The 24,406-nt window shown below is 38.8% G+C and overlaps 2 protein-coding genes across 3 annotated transcripts in view; one reads left to right on the top strand and one right to left on the bottom strand.

Moving 5' to 3' along the window:
• The window catches only part of THSD7A (thrombospondin type 1 domain containing 7A), a 297,034-nt gene that overhangs the window by 155,220 nt on the left and 117,408 nt on the right, over positions 1 to 24,406 (bottom strand). The gene's annotated exons all lie outside the window — the stretch shown is intronic.
• Positions 7,503 to 14,155, top strand: LOC308189150 (endogenous retrovirus group 3 member 1 Env polyprotein-like). Of its 2 annotated transcripts, none has more exons than XM_080578917.1 (3): positions 7,503 to 8,091; positions 11,544 to 11,651; positions 12,488 to 14,155. In XM_080578917.1, exon 3 carries the CDS (start codon positions 12,613 to 12,615, stop codon positions 13,687 to 13,689), a length of 1,077 nt encoding a protein of 358 aa, XP_080435043.1. In that variant the 5' UTR covers positions 7,503 to 8,091; positions 11,544 to 11,651; positions 12,488 to 12,612; the 3' UTR covers positions 13,690 to 14,155. The 2 variants fall into 2 exon arrangements, with proteins under 2 accessions (XP_080435043.1, XP_080435044.1); XM_080578918.1 differs by having other exon boundaries at positions 11,547 to 11,651.

Here is a 24,406-nt window from a genome sequence, read left to right on the forward strand (position 1 = left end):
CACACACATGCCCACATACAGCTATAATTAGTACTTGGCACAGAGACACACAGATCCAAGCAAATATGTCAATCCTTAATACTTGTCTTTGTCTCCATTCCCTTACTTCTCTAAAGCACTCTCCACAGTGAACTCAGGATCCCCAGACTCTGTTATCTGTTGGAGCCAGCCATATCAAAACACTAAGCACTACCCTCTTGGTGCATAAAAATAGCTGTCTGATCCTTCTCAGAGCCCACAGAATTCCCGCTAGACCTGAGCCTTTGGTCTTCTCACAACTCCTTTTATTTTGCCAGATTATTTACTTGGATGTCTCTGCAGAGAAGTCAGGACAACTAGGCTCTGGAACAGGACTTCTGTGTCAGAAATGACATCTGAATGGGCAAACTACCAGTACCTGAGAGATACATGACATTGCTTCTATTGGTTCATAACAGACTTTCTACACATTAAACAATTTCCTAACAACAGCCCAGAAGTCAAAAGTTACCTATATTACCAATCATTTACTTCTAATCTTTGACAGAAAGAGTGATGAGTAAATCCAACACAGGGACAGCCAACTCCAAGCCCATGGATTTATACAGAAAACCAACTTGGTTGTAGGATGCAAATAAAATCTGAAATTCAATTAAAAACAACCACCCTCACCCCACACAAATGCATGGTTTGGGTTGAATGCTTAACACTAAAGAGCATCTCAAATTTCATAGTGTGCAGCTGAGAACTAGCCATCCCATGACCCCGGTGCAAACAACACTCACAAGATCTAGTGCTGCCTTATGGGACTGTCAGTAACAAGCAGCTGGCTGCAGTGTAGAAGGCTGGGGACCACCTTTTTCATTTGAACCATATACTTCTGTACAATGAGCTTTGAGATTTAACCCACCTGTGAGACATGCGATTTTATTACTTGAAGCCAATGTAACATCTTTCCATGCTTCTGCATACATTGTAAGGGATCTCAGATGCACAGGCTCTGTGCTTTCTATCTGTATCATAGCCTTTGGTTAGCAGATTATTTATTTTCTTCAGTCCCTAGACAGACTATTACCTCTGTAGAGCACAAAATTCTGTCGGTGAACAAGAATCCCATCAAATACGACTTTCAGAAAAGAATGAGTCATTTATTAACAGAGTCCCACATGTGTTACGTAATTGTTTGCTGTGGTGGTGGTGTTGTGTCTTCTTTTTTAAGGTAGCTGGATCTCCTTCTCAAACTCTATCTGTACACCTCATAACGTCTGACTAGATTGCAGAACTAACTACTTCCTTCAGCTATGAGATAATTATTTTTGGCTCATTTAAAACATATACACCAGTACCAGAGGCCCAAACACCCCAAGGATCTTTCTGAGGCTTTCAGCACATCAGCACTTTTACTTAGCACAGCTGTCTTTGATCTCTTTGAAAAGATTTGGCTTTTGCTGAGACTGTTTCTCGAAAAAGGAGGAGCCATTTGGAAAACAAGACCTTAATAGATTTGAAAAACCAAAAGTTCTCTCATTGTTTTAAAGTATATGGTTTTCGAAAAAAGTCTGCAGGGCAGTGAATCAAACTCTTGACTTTCACATCACTTAAGAGCATTTCAAGGGCAGCTGCCACCACCAGTGAGTATGCTAAACGAGGATACTAAGTAGTGTGAGACTTCAAGATGTGGGAGAAAGTCTGCCAACAAGGGATCTTGAAATCATTAGCCAGATCATCTTAAGGACTCTCAGGTCCCAGAATGACCCAGCAACCCATTATCACTTCCTATTCCTGGGGCATGTCCATCCTTGAAGTTATTAAATGCCTTTCTTCCAGTTGTGAGAAACAAAGTTGTGTTTTTGCAGTAGAGAACTAATTTTCTGTATTCCAAGGTAGTTGTGTAGCCATAATAAGGAGAAATGCTAAGTAGATAGGTGGACAGTAGAAGGCCTCACTGTTCCAAAATAAGGTAGAAGCTTAAGAAAAACAAGATGAGCAGCGTGAGAACAGTAAAACAAAGATCACTAGTTCTCAAAACATCAGAAAGGAGAAATTAAAGGGTTGAAAAAAAAAGAAAAATTGTACATATATGGTATAGAGGGGCATCGAGTAGCTTGTGAACCTGTAGTACTCAGCCAATGAGGAAACAGGGGAGGTGATCAGGCGTCGGGTAATAGGAAATGCAAGGTTATGATTTGTTTACTAAAATGCGCTCCTAATTGACAGGACGCCTGCCATCGCAATCGTGAATAAAATAGCTTCACAGAAGATCCTGTCTGAAGAAAATTATTTGAGATTTTTCTCACACAGCTCTCTGCTGCACAAGAATCCTCATTTATTTTCTGTAAAGTCAAAATTACTGCTCACTCTTGCTCAGAGTTCTTACTTCCAATATTAATGATATGATTAGACTGAAAGCATATGGTAATCATGTGAATGCACACATATACTGATATATCAATGTTTCATTGCTATTTGAATACTCTTTATCAGTTTTCTTACTCTGAATAGAGAGCTTCAGGCTCGACATTGCTAGTCATCAGGTGCATAGGAATGGTTATAACTTGGGTTCATGTTCTACACTTGCATGTAACTCTTAAAGACAAGGTTAAACAGCCTCATTGTTACACTCTGCAATTTGATAAAATATGGACTTAAGAATTCTACTTAATCCAAAATAAACCACTTGAAAGTAAACAAAGCTCTTGCCCAAACATCGCCGCAGCATTTTCTGGGTTCTTAGTAGACATTATTTGTTTCTATAGTTTTCTAATGTAAATAATCACTCTTGGGTAGGGGCAGACAGAAAGCATGAACATATCTAGGTAAGAAAATATGACAGCGAGAACCATCACCATTCATTAGAGAAACACGTTTACTTACAGTCCATATATTTTTGCCAAATCGAGTGCCTGATCAGTCAATATTTCTGCAAAATGTCCACCTCCTTGATGAGAAAAGACTTTTTATATCAGCACATACATGGAGCTTTGACACCACAGATGTATGTATGAAAAACGCACCAACTTTCTTTTTTTTTTTTAAATACTTTGCTATTATAGCTTCAACTATGAAATAGATTGTTGAATTAACCATGATGCTTGAATTAACCATGATGCAGCTTGGATTTGTTCTGAGTTAATGTTCTATAACAGAGGTTAAATGATAAGAGCTAACAGTTAAATTATTAGAAACACCAGAAAACAGTGGAAAAAATAGAAAAAAATATTATACACTTCATGGATTGCAGGTATTATATAATTGCTTCCCTCCTACATCCCACCTGCTAGTAAACTTTCCAAACTGCTGCTAAAGAGAAGAGTTGCTCTCAAATATGGAGTTCTCCCTCCTCGCACACTCCTACAAAAAATAGATAATCCAAGGTCAATTATGGGTGTTATTCAGTTCTGAGCCAAGTTCCAATTTACACTACAATATATCATAATTTTTCAGTGTCAGAAAAGTCAGCACTGTTATTTGATTAGCTGAATCCATTCCAATCTGAAAATGCCTCTGGCTTCACTATTCTGACAAGATTGTCGTCTCACTGAACTCTAAACAATACACACATTGACCCCTGAAAGGAAAGGCAGTTTAAGGTGCTTGTGTGATCTAGGGGAAAGAAGAAACAGACACATAGCATATAAATACGATTAAAATTACCAAAGTGGCTTGACATGTACATAAACAAACATCAGAGCTTTCAGACCATAGATATCAAAAACATTAACACTAAGCAGAAATATATTTGTGATACATTGTGCTGCAACACATCATTTATTTCACAGTAAGAAATCTCTTTAAATGAATTTCACATATACAGCTCTATTGAGATTCAGTTTTAGAACCATTCCCAGAGCACGTTGGGAAGGAGGCTTCAGGTCTCTCTGTAAGGTACAGCAGCGGACACAAAGACAACTACCTTCAGAAGCGGATTATCCAACAACATGCCTTCCAAACCTATTTGCTTATCTTTCCTGGCCTTTCATCCTCTAGGATCATGAGAGAAGGCAAACTTACCTAAAGCAATACTTATACCTAAACAATAAGCCCCATAATTCAGCTTTTCCACCAGTAGGATTAAAAAACCTCTTTAATACACTGATAAATAGCAACTACTAATTAGTCTGCAACCAAACAACAGATTCAGCACATTGTGTTAATCCATCGTTTGTTTGAAACTCAGGTACTTGTTCCAAAGACTCATACAGCTCTAACTGCCACTGGGGTTTACCTGCTAACTATTTCAGTCAGCCAGAAAAATGAGGAGAAAAGGCAGGATTTTCTTCCTTTTAAAGACGATATAGTGGTGACAAACACTCTCAGACGCGTAGCATTTAGCAACACTTACCAGTTATACCGTAGAAGACTTGTTAAGCGTGTCTGCTCACAGCATTTCTCAAACATCTGATCCACACATCCTCTAATGACTTCCCTGAGCCCAACCAGAGTAGTAGGCATAGTTAAAGAAAGCCAAGACAGGCACATTCAACAGCACCATAACTACTTATTCTTTAGTAGGGACAGATGCAGAATCTGCGCAACTGCAAACCAAGCATGACTCCAAACCAACAGCAGTTAAATACACATATTTTCCCTAAACACTGGTGGAATCATTACTGGATTTTATAACAATAGCTTAAGATTTCAAGTCTTTCAAGCAACCTTTTATTATTTTCCCCCAAAAGAAAACACAAGTAACCTACCACTGTAAAAAACAGCGAATACTTAACACCATGCATTGCTGGTTTCATATATACATAACCAGTATATGCTTGTTGCACAGCACATACTATCGTGAATTGAAAGGGAATGATGATTCCTTAACTAATAACAAGATATATGGACCATCCTTTTCCTAAAAATGAGCAATTACAGTAGCATATATAGTGAGGTTTATGCACACTACCCTCCAAGTGAAAACCTTACATTTGAAATTTAGTGTCAAACTACATATAGTAACCCAGTCTTTTTATTTGTTACTAGATGAGTTTATATCGCCTTGTGTTTTTGATCAGAGCTACAACAGCGCCTTTTACTCTTCCCCTATATACAAAACCAACTATCATTTGTCTTTTATTCACATTATGTTGCAAAATACTGCTTTGTTTTGATGCTGGAAGATTGGAAGGTGAACCAGAGGTCACCCGGTTCCCTGAGGTCAGCCAGCACTAATAACGTCTGCCTCTGGAGAGCACCAGCAGCGTCCCATTTCTCTGAAGGTCAAGCAACTGCTGCAATCATTCAGCAAGGGACTAATAAGACAATTCACAAGTCCTTTTTTTTTTCAGCGGTAAAGGACACACAGCTATGCTGTTCCAATGGTTTAAAATTTTTGTAAACAAATTTCCATTCACAGAAAAGGCTTTCGAGAAACAAGTATGGTAACTACAGCACCATCACCATTGCGAATACTGAGAGGTTCTCAGAGAATAGTTTTGCTATCTGAATCCCTAGTTTGAGTTATCAGTCAGCCATATAGGTTTCTTTTAGCTTACAGTACATATACAACACTTTATCAACAGCAGTTAATGGATGATGAGAGCTATACAGAGGTATGGAAACACAAATTTCAAAGTAGAAAACACAAAAATCAAAGTGGACTCTTAGATAATAAAGTCAACACAATGAAAAGCTGAAACAACAGTGTTTCAAAATTCTTTTTTTTTTTTTTTTTTGCCATATCTTCTCAGCAATATCTCTGTGACTGACTTGAAAAAAAGAAATAAAGTAAACTGCAGCTACATATAGACAGCCTATGCCTACATGGAGCCTGGAAGATACTGAGCACACACATCAGAAGGTGCAACTCTGCCACTGCAGAAAAGATCTGCAAAGTTTCATCAGCCATGGGATCCCAGGCAAGCACTGGGCTCTTCACGTACATCGCTGAGTGGATGCAGGGGAGCTGTAAGTGCCTGTGTTGCTTATACACTGCTCTGGAACACTCATTCTCTGGGAGCACTCTCCACAAACATTAGTTGCAAAATTATTCAAGCTGATCATCACATTCCCTCTTCCCAATCTGTAGTTAAGCAAGTCACTTATTTCTGGTGCTTAATGCCTGCTGAACTGTTCTCTGCCTTATGCTTTTTCACTTTTCCTTTAGCAGTGACTAGACACATTATCCCTTCGCAAAGTCCCTGGGCATTCTCTCTAGAAAAATTGCATCACTGTACCAAAGAGGCGTTATTCCTGCAAGGATTCTCTTTAAAATCTCTCATATATGCTTCATTATCAACTACTGACAACAGAATCAAATCTGTGCACTTAGGCCTTAAAATCAACAACTACTGGTAAAATTTTAAACCAAAGCAATATATTAATTTGATTATCAGAACAGCACACACGTTCCTGCCCTACTGAGGACACTGGATAGGTGTACCCATGGCGGGTACACACACCCTGGCTATGCACAGCCTCCCCACCCACACCTCTCCTACTGCTCCACTGTACCCAGCCTCTGCCTTTGCAGAGCTCCCTTTCCACAGCCCGGGTTTGCTAAGTGTCAGCACAGAACCCAGAGGTATGCTGCAAACGCCCTTCCTCCTCCCTTCAGGCTGCCCCCAGTCTCCTCCTGTTTTAGTTTACCAACTCCCACAACATCCAATACAGATTGTATTTCACAGGCAGCCATGCACAGGAAACTGCACACAGGAAAGTGATGCATGAAGGAACAGGCAATTAGTAGCCTGAACTTTGGATATCAGAAAATCCAGCATCCAACTCTAAACCACTGAGAATAATGCAATCCACTTCTGTAGAAAATAAATAGATTAAAAGCCCACCTTTCTGAATAAACAGAAATAAACTGTCTTTTATCAACAACTTCCAAAAAACACAAATACACACAAAAACCCTAAAGTATTACAAGTATCAATTGACTTAAATGTACATGCAGCCAAATTTAGAAAACCAAAACAAAGATAAACATCCTGCCTCTCTCTCTCTTTAAAGTACCAAGTTATTTCATTAATGATATTCTGTTTCTGTTTTATAGTACAGTATTTTTAGCCAGAGCACTACTGAAGGTGAAGTTGGACAATCACAACAATTACCGAAGCAATTTTGATTATATTTTATCTTAATATACTTTTTGACACTGGCATGCAACCCAAAACATCAAAAATCATCAGGAATTATAAACAGCAGTATTTAAAAACAGGGTGCTGGTATTGTAACATGACAACTTTTGAATTTAGAGCAAGTTGCATAATTTCTGTGCTCTCTTGCAATGTATTTGGCTTATTATTTCACCAATTTACTTCAAGCCTGTGGAGAGACTTTTAAGCATCTCTGTTCGAAGACACTGACTTTACAGTTCTCTGAAAAAATGCAAAGCACAAGCGAAGTATTTCAGTCATGATATAACTATTTCTTGTGAGATTACAGCCTTGCAAGGAAGAGCTTGTCTTCACCTTGTAAGGAATAGTCCAGCAATTCGTGCCACTAAGGGGTTTTGAAGGGTTAACATTGAGGCCTGGGTTTAGGTGAGAAGAAAACAAAGGGATTTCTTCGGAGAAAAACTGCTGACTTTGCACGAATGTGCAGTAACTTCTGACAGCCGGCCAAGAGACCACTAGATAAGGAGGAAGAATATGAGCCTCCCTGTCTGAGCGGCCCCCGAGAAACTAACAGAGACTGATAAGCAGGCGCACCTGGGAGAACTTCGGATTCGGGAAACCAATTATAATAACCCTGCCTCTTCTAGAAGTAGTAATGAATATGTATTAGCCTAGGAGCATAAAAACCAGCCGCCTTACGTAACAGGTGTGCGTCCTGGTGGAGCAGAGACTCCCGGCGCACCCAGCGCTGTTTGCTTGCCTCTATTCATTTAATAAATTGTAAACTTTGATTGTAATCCTATTTGGGACCCAGTCATTTATAACAATTGGGGGCTCGTCCGGGATGGTCTTGGTTCCTGAATTCTGACTTGATCTAGGAGGGGCGCCCCCACCATTTGGTGGCTCCTGTTCGAGTCAGGTCAGGGCTAATGCCATCCTGAACCTGAATAAGGGCAAGCAAAGATTTAGATTTTTTTATGAGCTCCCTTTGCCGGCTGCAGCACTATATTTTGCCCGTAATTCTGCGCGCGAAGATCCGAACGAAGACGACGGAGTCGTAAGTATTTAAGGCGTATACCGTTCGGTTGGGTGGGTTTCGGTTGCCTGTGTGTGTGAGAGTGTGACTGAGACGGAACGTAGTTCCGAAGCGATTGTGGAGGTCTTCTAACCGCGGTTCCAATCTCCCGCGAGGGACTTGGCCGGTGAAGGACCGAAGCGATTCCTATAGGATTCGTGGGTGGGTGATAGGTCCTAAACCCCCTGCAAGACACTCTCACTAAGGCAACCAAGGGCTGTAGGAATTGCCACAGTAAAATTCCTAGATGGGTCAGACAAAATTGAAGACCCGGGACCAGAGAAAAGGGAGCAAATTACCAGACATACCACCAGAAAGTCCATTAGGGATAATGATTAGAAATTGGAACGATAGGGGCCCCATAAAAGGGAAAAAGTAAATTAAAAATGGTTCAGTATTGTATGACAGAATGGCCAAAGGAGCCTTTAAGACCACATGTCTTTTGGCCCGTTTTCGGATCCTTTGAAGACTGGGTTTGCCAGGCCTTAAATATACATGTTAATTCAAAGGAACCTTTTAGCCAGGAGGAAAGTGATTATGCAGGATTATGGATCAGGATCTCACGTCCTTTTCCAGCCTCAATATTTACACTAAAAGCAAACGAGAAGTTTGACGAAGAAGAGAACAAAAAAATAAAAAATAAAAAAAAAAGGAAAAAGAAAAAGATGATGAATGGGAGTCATTGGATAACCTACCACCTCTGTATCCTAACAATCCACCCCCGGTGGTGCATCTTGTAATCCTGTTTTGTTCTTAAATGTTTTGACTGTGTCAAGGAGGAAGGTGGGAGCATTATCTAAGTAACAGTTTAGAAGTTTGGGTATGTTCGCGGTGGTGTTCGGTCAGTTTCCCAAGTATCGGGGGAGCGGGGCTGACTGATTATCAAAGTGGTAGAACGGAGAGTCACTTCTTTGGTGGTTCGGGCCTGAGCCCTGGGAATTTGGTAAGAAGGGGGAGAGCGAATTTATTTAGGCCTCAATACCTTTTTAAACCCCCATCTTGACGGATACACAGGAGTGATTCCTTGTTTTGTGTAGGCTTACTAACAAAGTGCATGAGAAAAATTAGCATTTGGCTTGAAATTCGGTCTTATTGAAATGTAAATTTTGTGGAAAAGGTGTTATTATTTGTCTAGAAGACAGAAGGCTGAGTGCTTCAGGTGTTTTTCCGAAGTCCTGCGGATTTATGATTGGAATGGGGCTCATTAATAATCTGAAATAGTAAAGTTTGTATGTGGAAAGAAGAGTTTAATCCCAGAGAATTGGGACATTTGGGAAGAAGATTAGGAAAAGATAGTAAAAACCTGCAATAAAAAGGTTTGCGTGGAAATTGAAACAAGGGACAGTAACTAATATAAATAAATAAAAGGGAATGGGAAATCAAGGAAAAGGGGAAAATCCAAAAAAAAAAAAAAAAAAAAAAGACGTCCTAAAAAAGAAAAAGCCTCCTTGGGTGCATATTGGCACATTGGAAGGATATTGTTAGAAATGGGGGCACAGAAAGCAAGAGGACTTTCACTAAGTATTGCAATCAGTGGTGGCCACTATATAAACTAAATGGCCACTTTATGGATCAATCGACTATAACAGTGTCTTGGAATTAATGTTGTTTTTGAGGAGAGAAGGAAAATAGGATGAAATGTTGTATACTGATATGTTGTTTCAGCATCTTGGAGGGAAAAGGTTTGGAATTAAGTTGGCCCCTGACTGAGCCTTTGGTGTTGGCATTAGAAAAGTACGGGCTGGAGAAAGATAAAGGAAGTGTTAAAAGGGTGGTTGAAGGTGTTAAAGGCTGTGTGGCATGTAGTATTTAACAGAGCTGTTTGAAGTTGAATGAGCAGGGGAAGAGGATGTAGGAATGTTAATAGTTCCGCCTCAACCCGAGGCTGAGATCTCTAAATCGCGGTGTGAGCCCTCTGGGGCAGGGGGACCGTGATGGGTCCGAGAGAGTTGTCGTGGAAACAGAAAAGCAGCTAACTCTTGAAACAACCTGAGTTCCTGTGTGAGCTCAGATTGCCAATGGGACCGCTCAGGGAACTTTCAACGATTGCATTCCCCTGACCGACCCCCTCACTGAGACCCTAATCACCCCGGAAATTATGTAAATACTAAAATCTGGTTAAATTGGCTATTGGGAATTGAGAATCTGTTCCAACAAGGTCCAAAAGAAACCCCTATGGAATTTATGGAATTTTTGAATTTCTGGACCAACTTTGAAACACAATGAAAAAAAAAAAAAAAAAAAAAAGGACCTGGCTTAAAAAAAAAAAAAAAAAAAAAAAAAAAAGAGAGAGAGAGGCAACTGGCTAACCTCTTTCCAGGGCAATCAGCCCCTGATATCAGAAAGAAATTGTCTTAGGCTGCAGGACAAACAACAGTCAGGAATGATGGGGACCTGGGGCATCTACCCTAGCAGGTCCACTAGTTGAAATAAAGCTAGGAAACGAAGACAGGCTTGAATTTTTTGTTGGTTATGGGAGCTTCTTTCTCTGTGTTAATTAGGCTGTAAATGTAATAGGAGCAACATATTCAGTGTTAAATAGTTTAAAAGGACGATTAGGAACTAAGACAACTACAATAATTGGAGCCACAGGGAAAGAGGAAGAATGGTCATTCTTACGACCCCTTGATTTGCGTTTTGGGGGTAAGGAACTAACCCATAAATTTTAGTATGTACCAGAATGCCCGATGCCACTCTTGGGACGGGATCTATTAGCCAAATTAGATGCAACAATAACCTTTGAGGATGGAGAATTAATAATGAAGGTACCTGAGTCCAAAGTAGGCCAAATCCTAATGATCAAAGATAAACCCTTTGTTAATATTCCAAGAGAAGTAGAAAATGCAGTTATAGCAACAGTACGGGAAACAGATGTACCAGGGAAGTCGAAACTGGCACAACTGGTAAAGGTGGAATTAAAGGAAGGAGCCAAACCTGTTTGAATCAAACAATATCCACTTAAGATAGAAGCTAGGCACGGGAATAGTGAAAATTATTGACAAATTTCTCAAATATCAGATTCTGGAAGAATGTAAATCGGAATACAATACTCCAATTTTTCCAGTAAAGAAGCCGAATGGCGAGTGTAGATCTGTACAAGATCTTAGAGCAATAAATGAAATAACAAAGGATATTCACCCGGTAGTAGCTAATCCTTACACATTGTTAACATCTGTGAAAGAGAAATATAAATGGTTTACCGTGATAGATTTAAAGGATGCCTTCTTTTGCATACCTCTTGATAAAGATAGTAGAAAATTATTTGCCTTCAAATGGGAAAACGTATTGAAGTTTTTGGACCACATATGGTAACAACCGTTTTGGAACAAAGGGGGGGGGGCACTGGTTATCACCCAGCCGGATGATGAAATATCAGGCAATCCTAACTGAACAAGATGACATAACCTTGAAAACGACTAACCTGTTATATCCAGCAGTATTTCTAGGAACCGTTCCAGAAGAAGGACCGTTGGAACACAATTGTGTGGAAATAATCGAACATACGCCAGCCACAAAGATTTGAAGGATGTACCCCTTGAAAGGTATTCAGTGGGAATACCACACTCCGTGGCACCCACAAAGCTCAGGGAAAGTAGAAAGGATGAATCAAACAATAAAACAACAATTGGCTAAGTTAATGATCGAGACGCAGCTGCCCTGGACGAAATGCTTACCATTGGCACTTTTAAACATAAGAACTAAACCACACAGTGAGACTGGATTATCATCATATGAAATGTTATATGGTATGCCTTATTCTCAAGGGATGCCCCTAGGGAACAATGTAGTTGAGGATCATAGTATCCAGAAATACATAATTACCATTGGAAGGAGATTACAGGAGATAAGAGAAATTGGGATGATGACTCAGACACCACCTTTAGGATTTGCTATTCATAAAATACAACCAGGAGACAAGGTCTTAATAAAAACCTGGAGAGAAGAATCATTGAACCCCCGACGGGAGGGACTGTACCTTGTTTTACTTACTACTGAAACAGCTGTGAGAACAGCAAGAAGGGGTTGGACCCACGCATCCAGAATAAAAGGACCAATAACTACCGAAGCCTGGAGGGTTGAGTCCACTCCTGGGGAACTGAAACTGAGACTAAAGAGGAACTGATATCCCAGCAATGAGGTTCTGCATGAATTAAGGGCACTGGATAATGAGGACAAGGCTGAAGGGAGGAAAGGGAGAAGGCAAGACCGGGGTAGGACCCTCCACTGCGGCGTGTATGGTCTACCGAGGGAGGCAACCCCTATGGGTATTGACCGCCGAGTGAGAGTGCCTCGACCGGACTTCTCCCACACCAAGATCAGTTTGTCCTGAGAAAAATAACATGAGAACCTTTTAAACCCATAATAAAATTGTGATTAGTTTTTCCAGGAGCTGGATCACCCTGAAGGGCTGAATGGTAACACAAGCTCTGAAAGCGGGCCCAATCCCATGATTGAAGGCGCTTCCCACACTCTCAAGATTGGACGGCGAAAAAGGCTTATAATATGACAGGTCGCCAAAGAGAACTGAATTGTGACTGTAAGTGGAAACCCAACGTGGGAGCTTGGAAGCGTGCATATACGAGTACAAACGGGGCAGACATTGTAACAGGACCACTCGGTAACAAGGACACTCTGTATTATCACGCCCCAAAGGGTAAAGATGGATGGGATGGTCATTTTCCAAACGGGACGTGGGCCCTAAAGGGACATTATTGGGTGTGTGGCAAACATGCTTACAAGAGGCTACCTGGAAACTGGTCGGGAATATGCTATGGGGGGTACATAAGACCCTTGTTCTTTTTATTGTCACAAACACAAGGAAATCATTTAGGAATAAGATTATATGATGACCTGAACAGAGTAAAACGATCTATTGATACTTCCTTATCCGGGGATAGTGCCCAAAAATGGGGAAAGGATGAATGGCCTCCTGAAAGAATCATACAGCATTATGGGCCAGCTACCTGGAACCCAAATGAGTTGATATCAGGAGCCCGAGAACCTATTTATAATTTGAACCGAATAATTAGGTTGCAAGCTATCCTCGAAGTTGTAACAAATCAAACAGCGACAGCCTTGGATCTTTTGGCTGACCAATCCACTCAAATGAGAAATGCTATATTCCAACATAGAATGGTCTTAGACTATTTACTAGCAGAAGAAGGGGGAGTATGTGGAAAACTGAACGATTCTAATTGTTGTCTACAGATTGATGATAATGGAAAAGTGGTCAAGCAGATAACAAAGGAAATTAGAAAGCTAGCCCACGTCCCAGTACAAACTTGGAAGGGTATGGATTGGGATTTCTTTTCATGGTTGCCTGGTGAACCATGGGTTAAAAGGATGCTGTTTTTATTTTTATGTGGTATAGTGACATTATTGTTTATACCTTGTATGATACCTTGCTTTACGTTGTTGATACGGCGAGTAATAAATAACACCCAATTTGTGATGACTTCAGTGGAGAGAAAAGGTGACGTGTCGATAATGATGCTTAAGAAGTGGACACCCCGAGAACTGACTGATGAAATCCAATTGTTACTGACAAAGGTTGAAGGAGAGACACGAATTGATGATTAAAAAAAAAAAAAGGGAGGAATTGTAAGGAATAGTCCAGCAATTCGTGCCACTAAGGGGTTTTGAAGGGTTAACATTGAGGCCTGGGTTTAGGTGAGAAGAGAACAAAGGGATTTCTTCGGAGAAAAACTGCTGACTTTGCACGAATGTGCAGTAACTTCTGACAGCCGGCCAAGAGACCACTAGATAAGGAGGAAGAATATGAGCCTCCCTGTCTGAGCGGCCCCCGAGAAACTAACAGAGACTGATAAGCAGGCGCACCTGGGAGGACTTCGGATTCGGGAAACCAATTATAATAACCCTGCCTCTTCTAGAAGTAGTAATGAATATGTATTAGCCTAGGAGCATAAAAACCAGCCGCCTTACGTAACAGGTGTGCGTCCTGGTGGAGCAGAGACTCCCGGCGCACCCAGCGCTGTTTGCTTGCCTCTATTCATTTAATAAATTGTAAACTTTGATTGTAATCCTATTTGGGACCCAGTCATTTATAACAACCTTTTCCCTTTTTTTCCCCGCTTATTCTACAGAGCTGGCAAATAGTCGTCCGTCCCCCCCCCCCCCCCCCCCCCCCCCCCCCCCCGAAATTTTTAAGTATGATGCTAAAACTAAAGTAGATTTTAATGCAAAGTGAAGGTGCTGGATTTTTGTGTTTGTTTTTCAGGCATCTCATTTGCCATTTTCTGTAATGGTTGGCATAAGAGCAGTAGCCCAGGTATTTTTAAAGATAAAACTACAAGCAGACAGAAAGCAAAGGGTGAGGTCTGTATTTTTAAAGGAAATTCTGAAGTGGTCAAACTATTAAATGTAAATAGAATTAACTGCTAACAAAAATAAAAATGAGGGAGGTAAGAATTTTCTGATCTACATTAATGCTACTATTTGCAGTATTCTACATTATCTCCACATAACCAGGAAGCACAAGTCTTCTCTGAGAAGATACACGTCACGAGAGAACAACACAACATTACAGCTCCAGTTCACATTAGTTGCTCACTTAATATGTTATAAAAATGTCTTTTCAATGGCGTGCATTCACATTATGATATGACCTTTCCATGACAGTTCTCTCTGGGGCAAGCTAATGGGCCAGCTACTTTGCTGCTTACACTCTGCACATTATAACTGACAACCATGAAGCTAACGGAATATATACCATCTGCCATATTTGCTGAATTTAAAACTCAGATTATTTGTCTATTTTTAGTTGGAGCAGGAGAAAAAAGTTAGTTTCAGGTTTGTTTCCTGGGTTTTGAATTTGGGAGGTGATATATGATGGAATACAATAGCAGCTCCTTCCCCAGACACAATAATTACTAATGACTTGAAAATTATTAAAAACCTTTTTTTTATTATTATTATTTTTTCCCTTTCCTTCTTCTCCTCCCTCCTTTTTGGGCTGGGAGGAGAGAAGCTCAAGTATGGAACATATTATCCCTCTACATATTACTGTAATCTCTTGATAGGTAGGTGAACTGGACAAGACGAGAATTTATATTACAAGACCAAATATTACAGGGAATGATTTCCACCAAATGGTTAAAAACATTTTTCATGCTGGAGCTATTCATATATTTTATTTTATGAAAACTAACCATCTAGGTTTTGAAAATGTATTCCTGTTTCACTATACTTGGAACTGAAATAATATTTACACTCAGTGAACATTTCAAGGTTGATTCTGTCTAAATCATCTCTGCTTATCAAAATCATGTATAATTGTGACTCAACAATCAAGCTGCAATTGTAAAATGTGCTTACCCCAAATTAAATGTTCATTACTCACATGACAGAAGACACAAAGAAGTATTTCATAAAGAATCAGAATTTCCCTTTTGACTACTTTTGATCTTTAATCTATGTTGGCCTGAGGTCAGCTAGCAAAATAGATACCACCATGCATTGATTTCTGTGTATGTATGTTAATGATGACCCTTTCCACCTTTTTGCTCCAGATTGTCCTAAATTATCATCAACTATTTGTCCTTAGAATTGCCCTTAGTACTGGTTATAGTTAAAATTTCAGGTGCAAGAGAAAATAAATCCTGATACCACAAGGGTTTCCTGAAATTGATCCTGATACTGTTTGACTCCGCATAGCTTAACTGGATGCATTGTCATTCATTCACAACATCCCCTCTTATAAGTGCTGATACATTTGCTATTTTAGCAAAATCCAGATATTTCGACATACACCGGATCCAATTTGCCTTTTAAAACAGATGACAATTCACTTTGAATGACATGAGCCTTGGAAATTTGAGCCCTGAAGAGACTGGGCCCCTTTTTTCTTATGATGTAACTGCATTAGGCAACATCACATGCTCAGATGCTTACACAGTTGCTTAACTTCTCAAAGTGTTTTTTCCATGCTAGCATCACTTGCTGTGTCAACTCAGAGATATCCAACGTAAAAAGTGACACTTCTCCAGCAATTAACACAACAGAAACCTACATGGGGGCACACAAGCAGAGTTGGCTAGCATAAGGTTTGTTCTTTGCTACAGTCTCAGATAGTTAACTCTACAGAACCCTGATCAACATCAAGAGAAGCATGTGGTCCATGCCCATATACTGTAAATCTCCATGGACCAAATTATAATCCCTGCATAAAGCCTTCCCTCAACAAAGTACCATTGCAGTTCACACTGAGCAGGACAGTTGCTTGGTTGCTGCTGGGCAGAGTGTGGAATCTGATTCCAGTATCATTTTTGCAGCATTTGAGATGGTAAACTGAAAGCTGAATATTTGAAAGAACGAACTGCAAAACATGCATATTCCTCTTAGGCCAGTAGGTGATTCCTTCTTGTTATAAAAAGCTGGTCTACTGGTTAGACATTTATGAATTACTTGCAGGAAAATTTAACAGCAAATTATCCATCCAACCCCAAAAGATCTTAAATGGCCAACTCCTGCAAACAGAAGCTGATTATTCTGTAATTGAAACAGCAAGCAAATAGGACAGAATACCACTGAACATCAATAGTTCTGATTTAATTCTCAGTTTCTCCCTCAGACTTAAATCAACTCTCTTTTCTCCGTCTATATTAAAGCGTGTGATCTGAACAATGTCAATATGTATCATATCATATTTAGGTATTCTAAATGCCAGGATTGTTTGAATCTGGAAAATTTACATACTTAGGAGAACATAAACAGGTTAACATAAATAATATTTAGGTTTATTATTTAGGTTTTATTATTTATAATAATATTTAGGTTAACATAAATAATTCTGTTTGGATTCAAATGCAACCTTTTGGGGTCACAGCAATATAAGTGCTAACTCCCCTAATCAATAGCCCCCCAAAAGTTTATTTTTACTGCTTCAGTTTCATATGTTGAAGTAGGATGATAACATTAAATTGAACTTTAAATGTTTGTTTTGTCATTCTGACTAACATATGCATAGAAAACCTGTGAATCTGTTGTCATATAAAAAAAAAGTATATCAATAAGGGATTCTAACTATCATTTCTTACAATCTGACAAACTGTATTCTACTCCTGCATATGGACCTTGCTCATCCATTTTCATGGACTTTCAAAGAAAACTGAATTATGCAGCTGTCACTCAATTTAAATGAAATTAATATATTACTGTCCACAAGAGAAGTGAATGTGCACCTAGGAAACATTTCCTTTTGTACAGAGAAAAATGTGAGAGCTGCATGACATTCAAGAAGAAGATTTGGAATGATAAGAGATGGAATAAAGCATAAAAATATTAACCTGTCTTTCAACGGAAGTATACAAGTGAAAGATTATATCAATATTCAAGCTCAGTTAAAGTCCTGAGTTTCAGACTATGCTGCTGAATATTGTAGAATTAGCTGAGCACATTGAAAATGTTCAGTTTACCAAAATAAGATTTACACTATATACAGAATATATTCCCTAATCTATAGGTTCTATGTGTAACATCTTTAAGGCATGCTCAATTAAGTACACTGTGAGCAGCAAAATGAAGTTAAGAGAAAGTGTGGGTTGGATGTGGACTGGTTAGTGAAGGACAATATGGCAAAGACTGATGTACTTCAATGCCTTTTTTTTTTTTTTGTCTTCAATCCTCACAGTCCATAACAGAGCAACATTTGGGAAGGAGGGCAAAAGCCAACAATGAAGAATACTGAGGCAGAAACTACTTAGAGAAATTGGATACACTGAAACACACAGGATTCACCTGTGTGTGAAAGCTGTCTAATGTGACTTTGAGGCCACTGTCTATAAACTTCGAGAAGAACAATAGTAAAAATGCTGATGCTGGGCAGACCCAGGGACCACCAGGCTGAGGAAGCACCAGTGCAGTCACAGGAAAGGTCAGGAAGCCTTCATGGATGTTGCTTACAAACACATGAAGGACAGTGAGACAGTATCATTAATATTCAAAATGGATTTAACAAGGGAAGACTCCTCTGATAAAATGGCCAGCTATGCACGAGGAAAAGCAGTTCAATATCACTTAACTTCAAGCAGGCTTTTGATACTGATTCGCACAATTTTCTCATTAATAAGATGAGAAATGAACAAACGGATTGTTAGATGGTTTCAAAACTGTGTGGACTGCAGGGCTCAAGAACTGGTAAACAGTAGCCTGAGTTGTGTATATTGTGCTCAGCATCAAGCACAGTACACCAGGGATCAATGCAGGGGCTCACAGTGTTCATACTGCATTGTAGTTGCAGACAATAGTGAATTAGGAAGGGTGCTCAACACATTGAGTGGCAGTTTCAACCCACAGGCACCTTCAGAAGTTTGAGGACCACTCTCTGTGTTGCCCACCCTTTCTAATTCACCAGAGCATCCTTGTAACATTCAGTACCTGTGGAGTACTTTTTACTGAAAAGCATTTAATACCAATGAAATGTGTTTTGCATTCATGCATGGAAAATAGCTGTGGTAGTGTTTACTCCATTATCCTACACTACAGATATTAGAAAATTAGATTCTCTACCTAAAATCAACAACCCAGAACCACTTTGTATTTTCTATTAACAGCTTTCAGCCAATAAACACAGCTTGCCAGAGCTGTTCCTGATTTACACATACTTTCAGGTCTACTAAAAGTACACGCATTTCTAATGAGTGAACTGTTGTATTCGAAAGACTGTCCCTATTCCCATCTTATTTACATTCATCTGTAATTACTGAATTCTGATGAAGGCAGGTGAAATCAAATTTGGAATAGAAAAAGCCTTCATTTGTGGTTAGCAACCCACGTTTTGAGTTCCACACAGAAAAGGAGGAAAATAATCAAAAGAAGTCTGCAGACCTTCATGGTATCCACTTGCAATAAGAGATGAAGTGATTTTCCAACTCATAATTCATTCCTGTTCTAAGTTAAAACACTAATGCAAATGTACTTCAGACACCATTATACCTGGCTCACTGGTGTTGCTTTTACGAAATAGAGGTCCCTCAGACTAGTAACCTCAAAATAAAAAAGTTAGGTAAACTTTGCCAGAAGACAAAGATCCAGAATGCTTATGAAAGACTCAAAAAGGCCTCAGAATTTGGCTTATTTAGGTAACTGTCTTCTACCCATTTCACAATCATGGCCTAGACTTCTCCTTTTAGATTTGAGCTTTTGCCAATAAAATAAAATAAATAAAAATATCTTTAAAAGGATAGAAACTTTATAAAGTAAATATAACAAAAACCTAAGGCTTAAAAGATCATTTGGTATCAAAAAAGTAATCCCATTTTATGTTTCTTTCTGATGTATGACAAGGGCCAGTTCACGTATTAAACTAAAATTTCAACAGCAATTAATTCTCTTCACAGTAGCACTATCTGACCTTCCCACTTCTCTCCTGTCCATCCACAGTTGCATAGGATGTGCACGTATCCAAAACCTGCAGCACCTCGAGACCAAACCAAACCTTAAGTCTGGCAACAGAAGGCTCCCCTCACTTTAAACAAAATTTCTATTTAGCCAAAGACGTACATAATTTCAGGTTTAAAAAACAAACAAAAAACACTATTGTGTCATTTGCACTTGGAGTGACTGCTAAGTGAGATGAAGGTTGTTATTAATAAGGATCCCCGCTGTTGTTTCAGTCTGATTTATCGCCTTCGCATTTTGGGGGAGGGGAGGGGGGAGTCAAGGTACAGAAAGGAAACAATTCATTCAAGGTGGCATTTCTTTTACCCTCCTACCACTGTCAGCTACTGAAAAACAGAAAAAAGTAATTCATACTTACCTAGTGACTGTCTATAAGGGTAGTATGATCCTGCTCATTCATTTGACAATAAAAGATGCTACTCAAAACATATTCTTCAGAGAATGCAACTTTGCAGTATGACTGATCATTTTTCCTCAGTCAAATGTCCAACTTAATCTAGCAAGTATATTACATGTCTTTTCTTTTATGATCGGTACAGGATTATGAAATTTCATAATTTACAATACTGTAGAGACTCTCACATGTAATATGACTTCAAATACTAGGATAGCTGTGTTTATTTGCTAGTTCTGCTCTAATACTTTTGAAAGCTTACCAATATTTTCATGGAACTGATTGATACAATACTCAGTAATCAGTCATATTTCTATTTGTATAAATCAATCCAGAGATGAAATTTCAGAGTTTTTAAAGCTGAACTGAGGTGTAAATAATTAATCCATCATAAAGTATAGCACGTGGTATCATATTCCTATTCAAAAAAAATCATAACTTTTTACAAGTTCTTCTCTCATTACCAATCAATTTTGCAAACAAATCCCCAGCACCACAAGGTTTTTGTAGTCTGCAAATGGTGATCAACAAGAGGAAAGTTCTCCATACTCGTTTAACTGTAGCTTCCTCTGTTTCTCCCCCCATAAACCTTATTCTCCTTTTAGGATTTTTGTACATTTCCAAAAAAAAGGTGGATTAAAACGTGAGAGACATTAGACATAAAAATCATAACTTCCATAACTAAGCAAGGAGAATGTTTTTATCTGCTTATGGTTCCCTCCTCCCCTTGCCTGCTGCATTATTCAGAATATGCACTGGACTCCCTACCTACCTCAATTTTATTTTCCACTCAGCTCTGCTGTGCTAGAGTCAGTTGTGTGCAGTAGTAAAAGATCACCTTTCTCCATTCAACAGCATTGCACACAATATTATTAGTTCAGACAAAAACACATCCTGATAACTTCCTAAAATTTTGATATCTTCTTTGTTCTCCTCATTTACTGGACAGTTGATGATGAACTGGATGACAAAAAACAAGAGCCTGGTTTTGTGCATTCACCTGTATGGATTTTTTTGTTTTGTTTCAAGACTCAGAGGAAACAAATTCAAAATATGCTTTTGGGGATGGACAGCTGAAGGTGGATGGGAGGGAGCATCAGGATTGCTATTAATGACAGCTACTGAAAATGTGACTTGACCTAGCTTTGGTTTAGCCCAAAGCAAGCAGGAATATTACCCTTGGTATTATTCTGTCACTGCCATCTAACTCGGGTCTTTTTTACTCCACAACACATTATGTTTATTTACTTTCTAAAGACAGAACACAGACAGAGATAGAATTTTGGCTCAGGCAGCCAAAACTGCAACTTTTGTTAAAATGCTGTGAGTTTGTACCCAGAAGGAGAGGATAAGATCATCACCATAAATAGTCTAATTCTGACAAGTTTGTCAAACTGACAAGGAGGCTGATGAAATGATCTTATTAAAGGGAATAAAATTAACATGTTACTTAATTTTGCTTTTAAAAATATTTCAACCACATTCTACCCTTCCCTGGCATCTCTAACAAAAAAGTTTGGAAAAGATTTTTCTTGAGGTGGAACTAAATGTTCTTCAGGTCTGCATTCAAATCTCAAATCAAAGCAACTGTTTTGCTGTGAATGGTCTCAGAAATATATTTCTTTGACTTTCTGTACAGATGTATTTCATCAAGTTATCATTCAAAACATAGATACATTTACCTTATGCAAAAGCTGATTTTAGGGTTTCTCTTACCAGAAGTGACTGTACAGAATCAAAACAGAACAAGAACTGCAGGAAGAAAAAGCCTACTGCAAAAAACTAAAATAATACATATGTTAAAGTAGACTATGGCAGAACGTAACAGACTTCACAGAGGAAAAAGTCTACTGAATGTAAGAACGCAAAAAAAAACAAACAGCGTCCATTGAAAATAACAGCAACAGTAGACTTACCTTGTTTTCTGGAAATTTTGGTTAACCATTAGGAAGGTAAAATACAAAAGAAAAAAAAGATTCATTTTAATAACATGACAATTAACACACTATCAGATTGTCTGTGGATACCATGAAACCTCTACTAGTATAGGTTTAAGATAAATTAGACATGACTTCAGTTCAGTTGAACTTTCCAAGGCTGAAAAATCTCCATTTTATTTTGATTTTCTATGGTGCTAAGGCTTTGCTTCTTAGAACTTATACATTCAGAGAATAATAAAGAATAAATTACAAATTACCAGAATTTGTGATCAGAATCGCCATCATGATAGATTTTTAATAAGCTAGAAATTAAAATACTGAGCTTCGTGAAATAAAAACGCTCACAAGCTGAGCCTCCACAGTAGTCTGATAAGACAGACCCTATTGTTAGGTATTGTAGAGAAGCATTGAACAATAACAGGCAGTCCTATCTGTCCAATGAAATACAAGAGCAATGGCTGACAGCCCAAAATTCACACCAGAAGAAACAATGGCATTGCTGCAGTACAGAAGGATATTTAAGGAAGTCAGAATTGACACCCACTTAAATCAAATTAAAAATGAAAGTTTGATTTGAATACAGGTTCTTCAAACTGCAAAGCTTGCAAATGAATTAGTCCTAATGAAAACAAGTGAGAAATATGCTTGAGGACACAGAAGAATTAACACCGATTACAAACAAATTACAAGCAAAAGGCAACTGAAGATGAAAGAATTCAGAACTTGGTAACTGAATGAGAAGTAAAATTTATATAAACTAAATATAACAGCATAACCTTAACCTCTTGACTGGAGTACAAATGCAACTTGCAGTTACGTGCAGGTACTTGCAGTTACATGCAGGGGTTGGACTCAATCTCCAGACCTCAACTATTCTGTGATTCTTTGAACTTTGAAATTGGAAAAATATGTGTTTTTAACTGTAACTCCCTGAAAACAGAAATGGTTACACATAAATATATATTTTTTCCCCATGGCCATCCTTTAAGGATGCAAAAAAATCCCTCTCAACAAACATTCCAATTCTGCATTTCAAAGTGTCAGAAACCAAAGCACACATTACCAAATAGCAAATACCCATTCTGAATTTTCCTACTGACATACTTTTTGCAGGAAACAGCTGTAAACAGAATACAGGGCAAAAAGAAATGTATGCAGAAGGAAAGATACTTGAAGGCTTGACTCAAGTTTACAAAAGAGTTTATTGTGCCTTAAATCAGACAGGTGGAGAGAGACAAAGGCAGGATAATCATGCCAATCACATTTCAATTTATTTGCTAGATAGCAGTACTGACTGGAAACAAGTCACACAAGGTGAAGATCCAGGCAATACTGGGTGTACTGAGAGCAATTAGAGGCATGTTTTTTGCCCATCATGAAATGGACATGGGATTACAGACTGCTACTCCAGGCAACCTGTGCCCGTGTTCAGTTCAGTGAAGTGTTTCCTGATGTTCAGATTGTACCTCCTGTGTTCCAGTTTGTGCCCGTTACCTCTTGTCTTGACACTGGGCACCACTTAAAAGACTCTGGCTCCATCCCCTTTAATCACTCCCTGTGTGGTATGCACATGGATAAAACCCCCCATGAGCCTCCTCTTCTCCAGGCTGAAGAGTCCCAGTTCTCTCAGCCTTTCCTCAGAGGACAGGGACTCTGTCCTCCGATGAGGAAGATGATGAAGAATGCTACTAGACCTAGTATTAACCACCAGGATACATGATTAGTTATTGGTCCTCAGTTATGTGCCACAAATTGTAATCAGGATAGTAACTTTCAGATCCTTTCTTTGCAATATCTATGTTACACCACAGAATGCCAGAGATGGCATTTTGTGTCAATGGTGCTGGTTCCATTTTAAATGACACGATGAAGAAAGATATTTTTTAAAACCAATATCCAATACCTCCATGAGGAGAGCTTAAATAAATTTGCCTCAGCATGGTACTCACATAAAAAAGAAAGAAAGAAACATTGGGATGGATAATTCATCCCTCCTTTATGCAGCTATCACAAGACAGCAGGTCTAGCAGCCTGAGGGGTCAATGGTCTGCATATTAAAGTTTTCATTATAATTTTTGCTGCTCTTTTCTGTCTCTGAATTCCTGTTTTGCCTTGCATCCAACTTTTATCTAGTTTATTTTGTCCTCCTCCTGACCCTTTCTCTTTGCACACCCATAATCATCCTGTCTCCCAGTTTTTCATAAGTAAATATTATTGGTTTTACATTACATTCAAACTTTTGGATATCTGGTCTGGGTCACCCTGTGACGAAGCCAAAGAGGTATGTACTTGGACATTTATATATGTAAAAATTCCTGAAAAAAATCAAAAATGAAAGCATAGCATTACATAATGCATTCAGCATTAAGAAGTATTTTACAGGTTGCTCAGAACTTCAAGTCAAATGTCTTCTCAGCTCTCCTTCTCAGTTCTACACATTTCATTACCACGAACAGTTTTTGACAGCATTTTTCTCACACTCTGTACATCGCTGTTTATTTGTAGAAATGTAGGATGCCAATATCCAATGTTTATATTCACTGAA

The sequence above is a fragment of the Anser brachyrhynchus genome, assembly GCF_964034855.1.
Source record: "Anser brachyrhynchus genome assembly, chromosome: 2".
NCBI lineage: Eukaryota > Metazoa > Chordata > Aves > Anseriformes > Anatidae > Anser > Anser brachyrhynchus.